At 40.8% G+C, this 15,306-nt stretch overlaps 1 protein-coding gene across 8 annotated transcripts in view; it reads right to left on the minus strand.

Moving 5' to 3' along the window:
* LOC121725689 (diacylglycerol kinase theta) overlaps nt 1-15,306 on the minus strand; it is a 51,362-nt gene that overhangs the window by 2,129 nt on the left and 33,927 nt on the right. For 4 of the 8 annotated variants that reach the window (XM_042112742.1, XM_042112746.1, XM_042112750.1 and 1 more), the window contains 14 exons: nt 13,353-13,564; nt 12,845-13,013; nt 9,461-9,604; nt 8,969-9,221; nt 8,320-8,519; nt 7,637-7,852; nt 7,249-7,383; nt 6,696-6,870; nt 6,171-6,319; nt 4,864-5,055; nt 3,829-3,955; nt 3,362-3,517; nt 2,654-2,810; nt 1,412-1,519 (listed from right to left, as the gene is read on the minus strand). In XM_042112742.1, the coding sequence (XP_041968676.1) occupies nt 1,412-1,519; nt 2,654-2,810; nt 3,362-3,517; nt 3,829-3,955; nt 4,864-5,055; nt 6,171-6,319; nt 6,696-6,870; nt 7,249-7,383; nt 7,637-7,852; nt 8,320-8,519; nt 8,969-9,221; nt 9,461-9,604; nt 12,845-13,013; nt 13,353-13,564 (2,393 nt within the window). The remainder of the gene's footprint in view (nt 1-1,411; nt 1,520-2,653; nt 2,811-3,361; nt 3,518-3,828; nt 3,956-4,863; nt 5,056-6,170; nt 6,320-6,695; nt 6,871-7,248; nt 7,384-7,636; nt 7,853-8,319; nt 8,520-8,968; nt 9,222-9,460; nt 9,605-12,844; nt 13,014-13,352; nt 13,565-15,306) is intronic. The other 4 variants (XM_042112743.1, XM_042112749.1, XM_042112745.1 and 1 more) reach the window with 3 other exon arrangements.

The following is a 15,306-nucleotide window of genomic DNA, read 5'->3' on the forward strand; positions in this document are numbered from 1 at the left end:
TTTAGTTGATTATTCAATTACTTGATTTCATAAAAGATATCAAATAACAATATGAAGACACAATACGAGGTGAAGACAAACTACAGTCTGAGAAATGAAAATTGAATAAGGGTATGAGAATTGAGCCTTGCCTCGTTTCAACTGCAAAAAGAGCCCCAAAAGTTTCACGTACCTAAATTATTATGCTACTGTAAACAGCTGTAGAATAATAACTAAGTCAACCACTCTAGTTGTTGTTCCAAATTCAAACTACCACGAGCAATCTAAGTATCTTTTGACCTAATTAACTAGATTGTGAAGCAGAAATTTTTGTTACAATTACCACTGTAACGAAAATATCTTTGCAACAAACACCAAATTAAGTTTTGAGCAGTTTTTAAGATGTTATTAGGTCAATAATTTACGCAGTCGAACATTTTTGTAGTTTTGGTTACAACTAGTTAAAGTCCGGTTCTCGAAGCACATAGAAATTTGTATATTGAACTTTCCCCATCTTTCTTGCTCTCACGAAAATATTGCTATCACACTCCTGTGGAAGCCAGAAACTACGGGCTTCGTGACCAGATTGTGTGTAAAATAAATAGTAATTGCAGTGCTCCAAAAGTGATAATGCGCATAGACATTTTAGTAATTAACCGACTTCCAAAAAACGAGGAGGTTATATGTTCGGCTGTGGATATATTTTTTTTCGGCAACGGTCGTATTTCCAGAGAGACGGTAGACGATATTGCATTTTCTTATTGCACTGCGTTTAAGATACATGTATTGGTCAAAGTTCGTCGTGATATTCCTGTAGTTTTTGTAACATGGTCATTATTCACGATCACTCATGCGCATTATTAATTTGGAGTACTGTACGTGCGTTTGATCACTTTCGAGAAGTGTTGTTAGTTTGTAACAGCACCCTACCCTTTTGTTAAAATGCAGTGCAAACGTCATGAACCTGCTGCCTGCTGCCTGATTACACCTACCGAGTAGAGTGGCGTGGGCGAGACAGTGCCTTCGGCCGAGCACTTCTATACTTCCGTACTGATATTATAAATCCGAAAATGTTTTTGTCCGTTTGTTACCCCTTCACGCCCAAACGGCTGAACCGATTTTGCTAAAATTTGGTATAGAGATACTTTGAATCCCGGGAAAGGACATAGGATAATTTTTATCCCGAAAAATGTACGGTTCCCACTTCCCACGCGATAAACGAATTTTGGCGCAACAGAGTTGTGGGAGTCATCTAGTAATACATACGTACCGAGTGCTTCGACGAGGGCACTCGTCCACTCGGTAGATTTAATCAGGCGCATAGCGTTGTGTCAAACCCCATAAATGTTTGACATCTTAGATCGCTTCGAAACTAGCGAATGCATTATGACAAGGGGTGGAAGGGGTGGTGAAGTGGTGTGTGATGGTTTACCTTGAGCGCGGACTTGAGTACGACGACCTCGCTGGGCGCGGCGACCCACGGCTCACCGTCCACCTGCACGGGGATCTCGCTCTTCAGGTTTATCTTGATGTGACCACCCTGGAATTCGTTCGTATGATATTGTATAGTTAAAGTTTGAAGGTGTTTCAGCTTCCCATACATGAACGTAAAGGGGTCGCAACTCGCAAGCCGCAAAACAAACGGAATATCACGTAAAAGTAGCGATCAACAATCTACTAGCAATGGTCGCGCGAGCGATTGCTGGGTGTCATGAATGTCACAGACAATGGTGTCATATATAGCGATCGATTGCAATCGTATTGTTTTGGCTGATACGTGACACGAAATTGCGATTTTGAAGCAATTATCGCGCAATAATTGCTATCGCATTGCTCTCGCAAGATACGTGATACCGGTACGAGTTTGTTACAGAACAGAGAGTTGTAAGACAACCCATAGACGTAGTTACACAATCAGTTTCTCGTCAATCTGATCCATCAATCTGGTAAAGATTGACGAAAAACTGATCGTCTAACCCACGGATTGATGGACTGATAATTTTTTTAATATGTACTTTTTATAACCATCAGTATTCTGACAATCACAGATTGACGCCAGATTGATGGTAGATTGATCGTGTAACCTACGTCATAGAACTGAAGATGTAACTGTTCTACAGTTTTGAGTGTAGCAGTTAATCAAAAAGATCAATGTAATGATCACTTGGTGGATCGATCCATTCAAACAACATAATATACACAATCGCCCTAATAGACAAAGTATCTTTCGTTAAAAAGGATGACGGAATTTGTTATCAAAATCAAAAATGTATGCAGTTTGACATAAGTCATCGCTAAATGACATTTCGCTTTTGAAGACTAATGTCAAATCCCATACATTTTGATAACGAATTTCGTCATCGCTTTTAACGAAAGGGACTTTGGCTACGGCCCCATGTTGTTTCGTATGGATTCGTCACAACTCACAGCTTGCAACAGCTTTATTATTACGACTTTATTTGCGACGCGTAGCTGTGCTACGAGTAATGTAGCAGTGCTACACTACAGGCAGTGCTATAGTCAGCTATAGTCATGGATGTGTTTGACACTTCACATTTAACGTTAAACTCCCTCATATCGTGGTCTAATTTCAAAATCGGACAAGTCGGTCTCATATGATACCATCAAGACCACGAGAAATAGGAATTAATTTAAAAATTATATTTTCAAGTACCTGTGCTATCCGCATAGCTCCGCGCAGGCCGGACTGTATCTGGCCGAGGTGGACGACGCCCGTGACACCGACTACCTCCAGCATGCCGTCCCAGTGGTTGGGCTTGTTGAACTGGTCGTCCTTCTCCGGGCCCCACGGGTTCGCGCCGGAACCCCAACTGGTAGTGGTTCAGTGGTTAGAATGCTTATTTTGCCCCATTTGTTTCATAATCAAACTATTTATAGCATTGCAGGAGTTACTCGACTTCCCGTCCTTGGGCCGCGCCACACCGGAATGGCAGACGCGTGGCGAGCACTTTCAGTGTCATGATTTTAAAGATAAAGTTTAAAATCATGACACTGAAAGTGCTCGCCGCTGCCGCTGCCATTCCAGTGTGCGCGGCCCTTAAATATTCACGTACAAATCTTTTGATAGATGAAATAGATCTATAATTTTTAGTAAAAGATTGTAATGCGTATATGCAAATTGGAGTATAACTAAAAGTTATAACCAGTCACGCTAAGACAGAGTGGCATCATTAGCGAAATATTCGTCGCTATGATGCATCCGTTTATTCCTTAAGTCTTTACCGTTTGAGTATTACGGGCTACCGATTATTGCGTTCATCATTTACTCGCTTCTTACGCGAATAGACTATGTACATTGTACTGTAATTATAATATCAGTACACAATGTGTAGCATTTGTAAAATGTTTTTGTATAGCTCACCTGAGTATATTTAGTATAATAATACCCTCGACGGCGGGCAGGTCGACGGGCTTGCCGTCCACTTCGAGGCGCACGGCCTTGTGCAGGTCCTTGCACATCTTGCGGCCCACCATCTTGCGCAGGCCCATCTTCACATACACACCCTTATTACGTAATCTGTGGACAACACGCGATATTGATAGGTGTCCCTGAATAGGACTCCAGGAAAATGTAATTCAAGTCCAAGAATACGTCAAATGTATTACTTCGATATATTTCAGTGTTTTGAGTGTGAAGTTCGAGTGAAGAATCGAAATTTTCATTTATATGACATCGGAAAAGCACCACAAACAGTAGAAAAGAGAAGCCACACGGGTACGGTGCGGCGCCGCACCGCACCCGTGTGGCTTCTCCCTAACACTGAAGTCTCATCCCAACAAAATATAGATTATTTTAAATATTAATATCTAAATGAAAGTAGAACTTACCTGCTATTAAATTTATTAGGGTTTTCTTCACGAGCATTGTGAAAATCTAAACAGAGATCAGCATCTATTCCGATCCCGAAATAATTATTCATAACTAATATTTGCGAGTTGTCCTCGCTCTGTGAACCTGCGAAACAAAATTATCTCGTTATTTAAATTAAAAAATATAGAAATAAAAATACAATAATTTTTAATGGTTGTGAAAATGATTTTTTTATTTTAATAACTTTATAGTGCAAGTTAATATAGCCATTTTATGCCTATAGCAATTTTTAATTTAAGCTAACATCAATGATACAAGGCACATATTTTAAGCTATCATAAACTAGATCACTGCGTAAGTTTTGGATCTAGAGTTAGCTATATCTAGTATTTTAGTAAATCAGACGAAGCATATTATTTCTCTTTAAGCACAATCACAAAAATGTTGTCAATATCAGGACAATTCTAGTGATGGTTAAACAAAGAATGTACCTAATCTAAATTCTACAGGCACAATTATATTAAAACAAGTAAACTAAAAACAGTCAAAAACAAAACAAAACACAAAAGACACACGACTAAACTTCACTAACGGCCGTTCCCAATATTTGATCTATCTCTGGTTTTGCCCTACTAGAGATATGAATAGCTCACAATTGACATAAAATATATGTCTCTAATGTCTAATGTGAGTTATTCCTATCTCTAGAAGGGCAAAACCAGAGATAGATCAAATATTGGGAACGGCCGTAAGAAGTTTACAGGAATATCTTGAGAAAAAAAATATAACATTAATAAAATTCGGTCGCATGTAGAATTTCATACATTAAAATAATTGCTTCACGCATTTACTACGTATTGTGAAAACTGCAAAAGATAGCAATTTGTGCATAAGTGTAGATGACAAGACGTGGTGCGAAATTCTACGTTAGCGACTAGACTCTAGCGGAGTACCAACAATACTTAAAAACAATTTCAAATACAATACATAGATCAAATGAAATGGCGGTGAGGTGTTAATAAAACGTGAATCGCAAAACTTAGGTGACCTACGTATATATTTATTACATGGTATCTGCTTGGAGAGGTCCTTGGGCTCGTCCTGTTTGTCCTCGGGGTGGAAGACCACGGTCCAGCGGTCCAGGCGAATCTCCTCGGCGTCGATGACGTCACGCAGCAGCGACAGCGGGTCCTCGCAGCCCGTGTAGCCGGAGCCCCAGCGGAGGACGCGCGCTAGGTCGTTACCTGGGAGGTTGCGAGTTGGAAGGTTATGAGCCCCTGGTACTTCGAGGTGTACCAGGAGCTCATAACGTGGAGCTCGAGGTGTTAAAAACGTTCTAAACGCTCATAATGCCTCCTATTTTTAGCCTTTTGATCGTTTTTAGGGTTTCGTACCCAAAGGGTAAAAGCGGGACCCTATTACTGAGAGTTGAGACTTCGATGTCTGTTCGTCTGTCTGTCTGTCTCCAGGCTGTAACTCAAGAACCGCTATAGCTAGACTTCTGAAATTTTCACAGATTATGTATTTCTGGTGCCGCTATAACAACAAATACTAAAAACAAAATAAAGATAATATTAAAGGGGGTTCCCATACAGCAAACGTTATATTTTTGGTCTTTTCGGTTTGTAATCCATAATGGCAACATATAGACACTTGAAATTTTATGTGTACTTTAATATTAAATAATAAAATTAAAATAAAATAAAAGTAAACATTTGTGTTTTTTTGTATACAAAAAAACACTAATGTTTACTTATTTTCGCTCTATAACGGTACGGAACCCTTCGTGCGCGAGTAAGACTCGCACTGGCCGATCAATGATCATTAACATCAAATTGAACGCGGGGTCTACAGAATATAATATAGCAACACTTGCGCCTATGATAGGCGCAAGTGAAAAATTGGTGTGGTGTTACTTTGATTCCAAGGAAAAGACATGCGATAATTTTTAGCGTGTAAAATATACGTATTCCCGCAAAAAAAATAGTAGCTACAACGACACTGACTGTCAGTGGGCCTTATAACTTATAAGTCAGAGGTCTTTCATATTAAGGGTATGAAAGTCAGATTTCGAAGAACTCAGCCTCAGTGAAGTACATACACATGTTTGAAGCATTTTATTATTGCTAAGGGTCAATTTATACCAGCGCAGAGTCGAAACGCATCGAAGCGAATTCCCAAAACTGAACCTAATTCAACCGTAACTCCAGAGCGTTATGCACATTTTACTTTTGCGAGACCAATCAGCGTTCGTTGAAACTTGAATTTGTTATGTTCAGTTTTTGTAATTCGCTTCGATGTATAAATTTACCCTAAGGCTAAAATAGCGTTAGCTAAGTCTAGGGGAAGTGCGACATACCCGTGCCGAGGGGGACGATCGCGCAAGGCGGGTTGGAGCACTGCGAGTCCTGGCCGACGTTGTCGAGACACTGCAGCACCCAGCCGATGGTGCCGTCGCCGCCGCACACCAGGATCTTGTAGTTGGGGATGTGCCGAAACACGTATAACCTGAACGTAAGAGGACATCAGCTAAAGCAGAAGGTGTCACCCTAATATTTCTTATTTAATTAGTATCTTGATCTAAAAGTTCATTGAACAAAATAATATAACGTAGTATAAAATGTGAATCTGGAAAATAACTTCTTTATTAAATAACCACGGCGTTTGTACATTTTAAACATGAATTTTGTATGAGAAATAAATTATTATTTCCGAATCAAAACAGAATTTCTGAAAATTTAACTGTCTTTTCGTTTGTCCTACTTGTAAACGTCTTTGGAACTAACAAGAGGACCATTCATAATGATGTAAAAACCTCTTACCAAAAGCAACCCAAGACCAATGAACATTTTAGGAAAATCATAGAGCAACCGTGTTCACTCACCCCGGTAAAGGCCCGCCGTTCTCGAGGTCGAAGACCTGGTAGGGGTTGAGGAGTTTGCGGAAGGAGGAGATGAGCTCCAGGCCCTGGCAGCCGCCCGACTTGACATTCACGAACACCAGCAGCGGCTTCACCTCCGCCGGCACCATCGACGGCTCTATGCTCGGGAGGAGCATCACTGCATGAATCAAAAAGTAGGGTAAGCACACTGCGATGTGACGCGTCGTGAAGGTGCATTAGGGTTTAAAAGGGTTACACCGAAACGAGATTTGAAATAGCCGCTTGATATTATAATGTTATTTGCGTGGTTATAATATTACAGCCTATATTTTCAGGGGCATTGGCACAAATCTACTGACACCATGAATCATTAAAATCGGTATGATTCTGTACTGTGTACCTATGTTAGAGTGAAAAGAAGGCTCGCAAGATTTGGCCTCTCGTAGTCGGATAAATAAAATAGTAGTCGAATTAAATTTCTAGCATACTGATTTCTATAATGAACATTAAGTTACGAATAGGAACTTGTTTCTAATTATTAGTAGTAATAGTTTACCTAATAAAGGTTTGTCGTCGAATTTGGCCTCTCGGAGGGCGTAGAGGGCGCGCACGGCCTTGCTGGCGTCCTCATACGTGATCACCATCGAACCGTACTCATAATAAATAGGCCCGATTGACGTAAACTTCATATCTGCGGACAAAATGTTTAGCAAGTTGTTGACAATGTATTGGAGCTTACATATTTTACTGTAATAGAGGTAAAAATATTTCCAAATAAGTTAATGAGTTTGCAATATATAAGTTAATATATTATTAGCTGACCCAATAGCGTAGAGATCTTCCCGTGTAACATTTTCCTGAAAACGTTAATTAAACCTTAGGGAGTAGCGACCCCGTGTAATACAGATACAGAAAATATTTACGAATATGCTTTGCTGTCTCACCGTTTCCGAGCACCTGGACCAGCATGTGCTCATAGTTGCGCTCGCTGAGGCCGGGCGGCAGCGAGGCCACGAACAGCGCGAGCGTGGGTCCGTGCGGGTCGCGGCGCGGCTGCAGGTAGAACCGCGCCAACTCCATGCGGCGCACGGACTCGCGCGCCAGCCGCACCACGATGCGCCACGGCCGCTCGCTCTCCTCCAGCACGCGCTCCGTTACTGCTGTTACATCACATACGTCTTATAGCTGCTTCGAGTCTTATGGGACTCTACATTGGCCCATTCCAGACGATAAAGCTACTACGAATGTATGGGTTCCACGTTGGCCTTTGATTAATACAAGTGATAGAGGGGTGTAGAAGGGTAGATTGAATCATGATTGTCGTCACACTGCTGCAGCTTTGAGTTACGTGAATAGAGGTAGAGTCTTATTGGCCACGATCGATTTCGATTGTGCATGTTATATATATACTTCTTGAAATCATGGTGACAATCATGGCTATCCATAATGCCTCTGAAGTCAGTCTGAAGAACTTTTTGTGGCAAAAAAACATTTTCGACTAACGTACAGAGAAAGGTCAAGACGTAAATTATTGAATATTTACAACTTCTGCACAAATGAGAACCAATAAAATTTAAAATTTGAAAATGGAAGAAATACTCTATTGCTACAATTCGATAGAACGTACCACCCCTGTCGAGCAGGATCTCGGAGCAGCGGTAGTCGAGCACGGCCTGCGCGGGGTCGAGGCCGAAGCGCTCGAGCGCGGCCGCCATGAGGTCGGCCACCGTGTCGTCGCCCGAGCACGGCACCGTCACGTACGTGTCGCCGGCGCCCGCGATCCGGCCCGGGTACACGCGCACCTCGCCGCTGCCCGTCTCCGGCTCCCTGTAACACTCAGTAATGTAGGGAAGAAAAGCGTAGCGTGCCAGGGGCGGGGTCCGGAGGCTCCGCATAATCGATGCGGTAGCTACGCCCACGCCAGGGAGCTATTCAAGTTGGATTCGATAGTTTGGCAGCGATGTTAGAAGGAGCAGCCTCACCAACACCATGTTAATTACCGATGTGTATAAAGCAAAAATCCTGGCGAGACTATAATGTCCTTGTATCGCTATACGTGCGTACAATGATTATTCTGATTTCTTGTTTGTTGGACTCGTAATAATAAAATAGTGGAACCACTATTTTATATATCCTGAGCTTGTGTCTAAAGCCTACTATAAATTTTACTATATTTTAAGTGCTTTGGTAATTTATGTCTCTCATGTTTTCTTGTAATCTCATCGATTGTAAGATAATTTTTCAATTTTTTACAAAATTACTAAGAAAATACTAACTTAAAACGTAAAAATAATGCGGGTCGGCGGTTCTCCTTCCTGGTGACGCGGGCGAGCGGCGTGGGATCGCGTAGCGGGGGCTCGTCGCCCGCCAGCGCGTCCGTCAGCTCGAACTGGTCGGGGTCGCGCGCCACGTGGAACGCGCGCAGCGCCGCCGCCACCAGCTCCCGCTCGCCCCAGCCCCGACCCACCACCACGTTGCGGTACAGGTGGTTGGCGAGCGCGCTCTCGCCGTCGTACACTTTCAGTACTTCTGTTTTGAGGAAGCGACGAGTACGTGAGAAGAAATGTAACGTATGAAGTTATTCGAAGTGACATTTCTTCGGGTACACTCAGAGAAATTAATGATAGGCAATTATGACGGTGATTTGGTCGCATAATGTCAAGCCCAGACCGCAACTGACCTTGACGTTACCCTTGAATATCAGCCACCGTTTGCATTTCAATCGACTTATCTGATAGTGCCTACATAAGTTATGTTGTGAAGTGTACCTTCTTCTCTGTCATCGGGCGTCCGATCCCGGTGCTGCTTGTGTTCAGCCCGGTGCTCCTGGTCGGCCGGGGCCCCCGTGGAGCCCCCGCCGGAGCCCGACCGCCCCTCGCAGCCCGAGCTGAATTCCTCGCTCACGCTTCGCGCTGCAACACAGCACTCTGCTAACACGGGTAAATACGCCCGGCGCACTCACCACGTACTCACACGGACGTTATGTTATACTGTCGTTTAGTGTTAGACACAGAAGCAAAAACGCTATTCTCGTACCATTATGACTAGTGTAACTTTTAGAGTTTTAATACCTTTGCAGTTAAGGTCTACGTTTAGTAAAGCGTTGTAATCGTGCAGTTTTATTAGCCAATTAAAGCCACTTAGTTTATTAGCTTTTAGTTTGACACATCCATTCTTACACAAATGTCTATCTATACACAACACAATGTGCCTACTGAAGCAGCGTAGTCATAGTTAGACCGCTTCGTTTACCTACTTATTTAGTTTTAATTAAGTATGTAATTGATTTTTAGTTGTTACTAACAGACTTGTAATTTATATCCCTACCCTATTTTGTAAACTTGTATCGTACGATAATATTTGGTTTCTGTTTAAATGTTTAATTTAAGAATATTCTGACATAGGATAGTATTAAATTCTATAAGATAATCATACCTTATGAGTTGGAATACTGATAGTATTCTCGGGGAGACCGCTCGGCTTCGAGAGATGATCGAAAATAGCCAAAGTTTAATGAGTCTACTTTACAAGAATGACAGAATAGTTGGAAGAGATGGTCGTCAAAAATCAAATCATGCTTAAGGCATTTTCGATACGAGTTGAAAGGACACTAGTTTTTTTGATATCCTACATAAATGATTCGTGATTCTACGCTCAAAAGCAGAAAAGATTTTTTTTAGATTTGTATAAATTGTAAAATTTTATAAATCTGTATATTTTATTTGGTTTTTAATGGAGGCACAGGTTACTTCTAGTTCTAATGCGTCTACTAGAAAAGCACTAGAGTACATGCGATTACTTCTAAAATAACAATTGTCAGTGTGCAAGTTAAAAAACGTGAAACCTCACAAAATACAGTCGTTTTTAATAGTTAAGGTAAAAGCACTAATGGCAGACACTTTAAGGAAACATGGAACATTTGAATGTTGTAAAATATATATTTATTAAAATAAAGGATTGATAACTTCAACCATATCTTCAGTAACTCTTACAAAATAAAACTATTATGATTATTCACTGACAAATCAATTAAAAAATAAATTATTGGTCTTTTTGTAAGCTTAGTCATAACAACTAATAGATGACATCACAGTTAACGAACATCACTAATAGTAGACACCAATATGAATTAATAGCTGACATAGAACATTACATTACATTTAACATTTTTCCTATTATTAGGTCTTTATTTGCCGTTTTTTCAAAAGATTTCATTTACTTCATCATAGTAACTACATGCATATGAAATATTATCCACGTTGTCTCTAGATTCTATCCATTCTTCTTCCATGCTAAAACTATCTTTCCTTTTATTTTTATTTTTCATATATTTTTTCCTAGCAAATTTATTTTGAGTCTTGAGTCTCCATGCTTCTCTTGCCTCTTCTTTTTTCTTCTTTCTTTTCTCAACTCTCCTTTTTCTTTTTTTTACTGCTAAAAAACTAAAGCAATCGATTTTTAGATTAGACAATGTCTAATATGTCAATTTTTAGGTACAGTAGTTCTAATTTGTTAGCTTGTTAATAGAATTATATTTTCAGAGAATATTGATGATATTTGCAGTAGAATAAACTACAAAATAACTTTAGTATGTATTGCAAAATAATGATATATGAGTTCCATGTCATCTATTAGGTTTTTTACATTTTCAAGAACTAATAGTAGACACCCTTTATATTGTTAGGGAAAATGGATAAAAAATCATAAATAAACATTAATTAGTGTAAACAACATGACCATTAATCCAATGAAATCAATAGAAATTACAAGAAATCAAATAAATGTATTCAAAACTTACGTGCAAAATTTCGCCTTCCTTAACCTATTTGCTAAGAAACTGCAGAGCGCGTATTGACGTGGTCACATTTTTTACGAAAACTGATCCCATTTTAAAATTTTGTTCCCGAAGGCGTCCCTAATATATTTTTTCACGTCAACAGATAGCTTGAGAAGCTTATGAAATTTATAGTGTTGCGAAAAAATTAGACTAATTCTTATTTTTATGGTATTTTTGTCGTAAGTGCCATCTGTTAGTTCCGAGTCTACCATTAGTGCTTTTACCTTAGTTTAAATTAACGCTTTTTACAGTAAGAATGATAATTTTAAATATTATATTAATTTTCCATTAGTTAGGGCAGTAGTTGAGGTGAAAACTTGTTAATTCCTTAATGTTTTGTTACTTAAAATATAGGTGCATCCGCCAAATAAAAAAATACTTTTATGCAGGTTTATTTATGGCTAACGAGAGCCACTTGATTTAATTTTGATTATATTAATATTCTAACAATTAAAAACACATTAGGTATTTGGCGCATGAACCCTTCATCAAAAAGCGTTTGTTTAAACTTTCAGCTTGGTAACATATTCGATATTAAAAAAATGTGTAAGCAAACCTAATCAGAACAGTGAATGTTTTGATCATTTTGTAGAGTGTATAATATTGTGATGTACTACAGAAACTCTGTGAACGCTTTCATACGCCAATATAATATTATGTTATCGGTGAAGATAGATATCACAGAATGATGCATACCGAAACTATGTTTTATTAACAAAAACCTTTCTTATTATAGGTAGTCGCATTCTCAAAGCATTAAGGTTATAAAAAATGCAGCGGTGTGAAGGCACTCGGCCACTTGGCCCGCGACCCGCGCCAAAGGTCGAGATCCTCACGCGATAACCTTTGCCCGCTACCTTCCGACACAGCGCTCAACTACTCATCGTTGACAAGTTTTTTTCTTATATATTAATTATGGCTTTATATTTAATTAGACTTTAGACTAAATAATACAATTAAATTGGCGTTACTATTGCGTTAAATCATCAAAATTATTCTCTTGTTTTTAATTTTCGGTTTATTGCGCTGACAGCGTAGTGTGGCTGTATTTTTTAGTTCTCCGCATACTGCGATGTTCGGTGGTATGTATTATGGTGTGTAGTTACCTCTGGAGTAGGGGGGCTCGGCGCCGCCGTGCGGGGTGCAGGCGGCCGGCAGCAGGCGCCGCGCCAGCGTCACGACGCGCCCCCAGCGCCGGCGCCGCGCTGCCCAAACACAGCGCTCACCACGTGCCCCGCCGCGAGCGACACCCGGGGCGGGGCACGCCTACCGCGCCCTACTGCGCCCTACCGCGCCCTACCGCGCTGACACTTACGGCAGCCGAAGTCGCGCTGCGATGGCGGCGGCCGCACGTGCACGCCGATGATGGCCTCCATGGGCACCTCCGTGCGCGGGATGGACACGGCCGACGGCGGCAGGAAGATCGGCTGCAGCGCGCCGAAGTTGCATTCGTCCGGGATGAGCGCGCGGCAGCCGGCATGACACTGGACAATCCGGTACAGTCAATACTCACTTCCCAACTAATAAACTAAGCTCCGCTAGCACTGGCGCTTATGGAACTGCTAAGATCGACGTCGACGAAAGTCGAGACCGCTCTAAGCTCACGCTTTCTGCTTTGTATTAGCTAAGCTTCACCACACGGCAGCTAAGCTACGCGACACTGAACGCCAGTTATATGGGAGGTGTCACGTCGCTTGCTGCAGCGTAGTGTCGCCCAGTGCGGACTGATCTTATCATGTGATTGAAAAGTTTCGATTGATCACAATATTATTACATATAGTGACTACTGCAGTAGACGTGCATCGTAGAGGTATGTCACTGACCGTGCTGCCGCACCACTCGCAGCGGTATCCGGTGAGGCACTCGGCGGACCAGCAGGCGCGGCGACAGGCGGAGCACTTGGAGTTGGCGGGCAGGTTGCCCTCGCGCCAGTGGTGCGTGTGCCGCGGCGCGCTGCCGGCGCTGTACGTCGCGTTTTCTTTGCAGTCCACCGCCGCGAAGTCCACGCAGTCCCCGTGCACGTAGTACTCGCATACTGTACATAATTATATTATATGTCTCAGGTATGTGACAACCGCATAGACCTAGCTCATCGTGTATTATAATTAAATTATCAAAACTAGCGAATACTCTTCACACGTCTTAGCGCTAAAACACTAGCTGGGCCTGCAAAAGACTTCAATTTCAATATATTTATTTATACCCTTTGATAACTACACTAGCTACAGTAGTAGACTATTTGAATAGTAAACAGAATTCTAAAACTTAAAGAAAGCCATTTAAAGATTTTTCTTATTTAAGGTATATTAATATATTTTTCGATAAAATGTGGCTTTAAAAATATTCTATTAAATATTAATCTTTTCGACGGGTGAAAGCAGAAGTGGCGTATCTCGAAAAACCCAACTTTACAGTAGAGCCAAAAAACTTTTAAAAAAATTCATAACTTCTATATTTATCAACATAAAACGTTAAAAATTGGAACGTATTTATATTAATATGAGGCCTATACGACGAGTTTGTTCAAATTGTTCTAAAGTTGATATTTCATTGATTTTTAACAAGTTACGACAAAATATTTTACTGTTTTATGCAGCAGAAATGTTGTATCTTTGAGAGGAAATGTATAGATAACTGAAAAAAGCAATTTTTTTGAGCGTCGGATCTGTCGTATCTCAAATATAACATGCCCCTACAAATTTCATTTCGCTGTGTCTTGTTTACTTAATTAAATTGCATTACAACTTTTGGTTTAAGTGCAAATGGAATGCTGTATCTTAAAGTCAATTAATTGTTTGTTTTAAAAGAATGTCATTATAACATATTATAAGTAATAATACGATTATTTACTGTTATTTGTTTATAATATAAGAAAATATACAGGGTATTTTACATGTGTGCAGCAGAAAATTACGTGAAAAACGCACGGTGGAAGACTGCCACTCATTAAGGTGATGAGTGGCAGTTTTCCACCGTGAAGAATGATGGCGAAAAGTTGCAGGAGCACTCCCTGTGATACAGCCGATAGAGGAATCAGAGTGCAGCTACATCTCGGCGTAATTCCAAGGGGTCAAGCCTGTTTGAAATACTATGGCAGTCAACAATTCTAGCGGCTCTTCGTTGGATACGATCCAAAGGGAGTAGTTGGTATTTGGCGCCCCTGTCCAGAGATGAGAAGAGTATTCCATATAAGGCCGAACCTGCGCCTTGTAGAGTTGTAGACGTTAGCCCGGACTGGAATACTATCTCGCTCTGTTAAAAACACCAAGCTTTTTCGCTAGCTTGGCTTCACCCTCTAGATGACACCGGAACTGGACTTCGCTCGATATGTTTACGCCAAGTATTTCAATGCTGGGGGAGATTGTTAAAGAGGTACCTTAAAAACGAGGAGATATATGAATATTGGTGACTTTTTAGTGGTGAACGCGTAAACTTGTATCTTGGCGGGGTTGAATTGGAATAAGTAACGTCGATCCTATTTAGAGACTTTCTCCTGTGAATTCTCTATTTCAGACACAAGTTCGTTTCGACTCTCAATGACATTTAGAAAAATAAGGGGGGAGCTGGTATATAGGGAATCAACTGTACTATCATTTGCATAGCAATAAATGCCGTTGATCTGTAACATGTCATTGATCTGCTAAGAAAATTGTGACCCATTTGCCTATATTATGGAAGCTTTGATAGCAGCGCTTTTTGCCAAACCCGATCAAAGGCCTTTGTAATGTCCAAACTAACAGCCAATGTCTCTCCCTTCGACTCAATCACCTGAGCCCA

This window comes from Aricia agestis, chromosome 3 (genome assembly GCF_905147365.1).
Source record: "Aricia agestis chromosome 3, ilAriAges1.1, whole genome shotgun sequence".
NCBI lineage: Eukaryota > Metazoa > Arthropoda > Insecta > Lepidoptera > Lycaenidae > Aricia > Aricia agestis.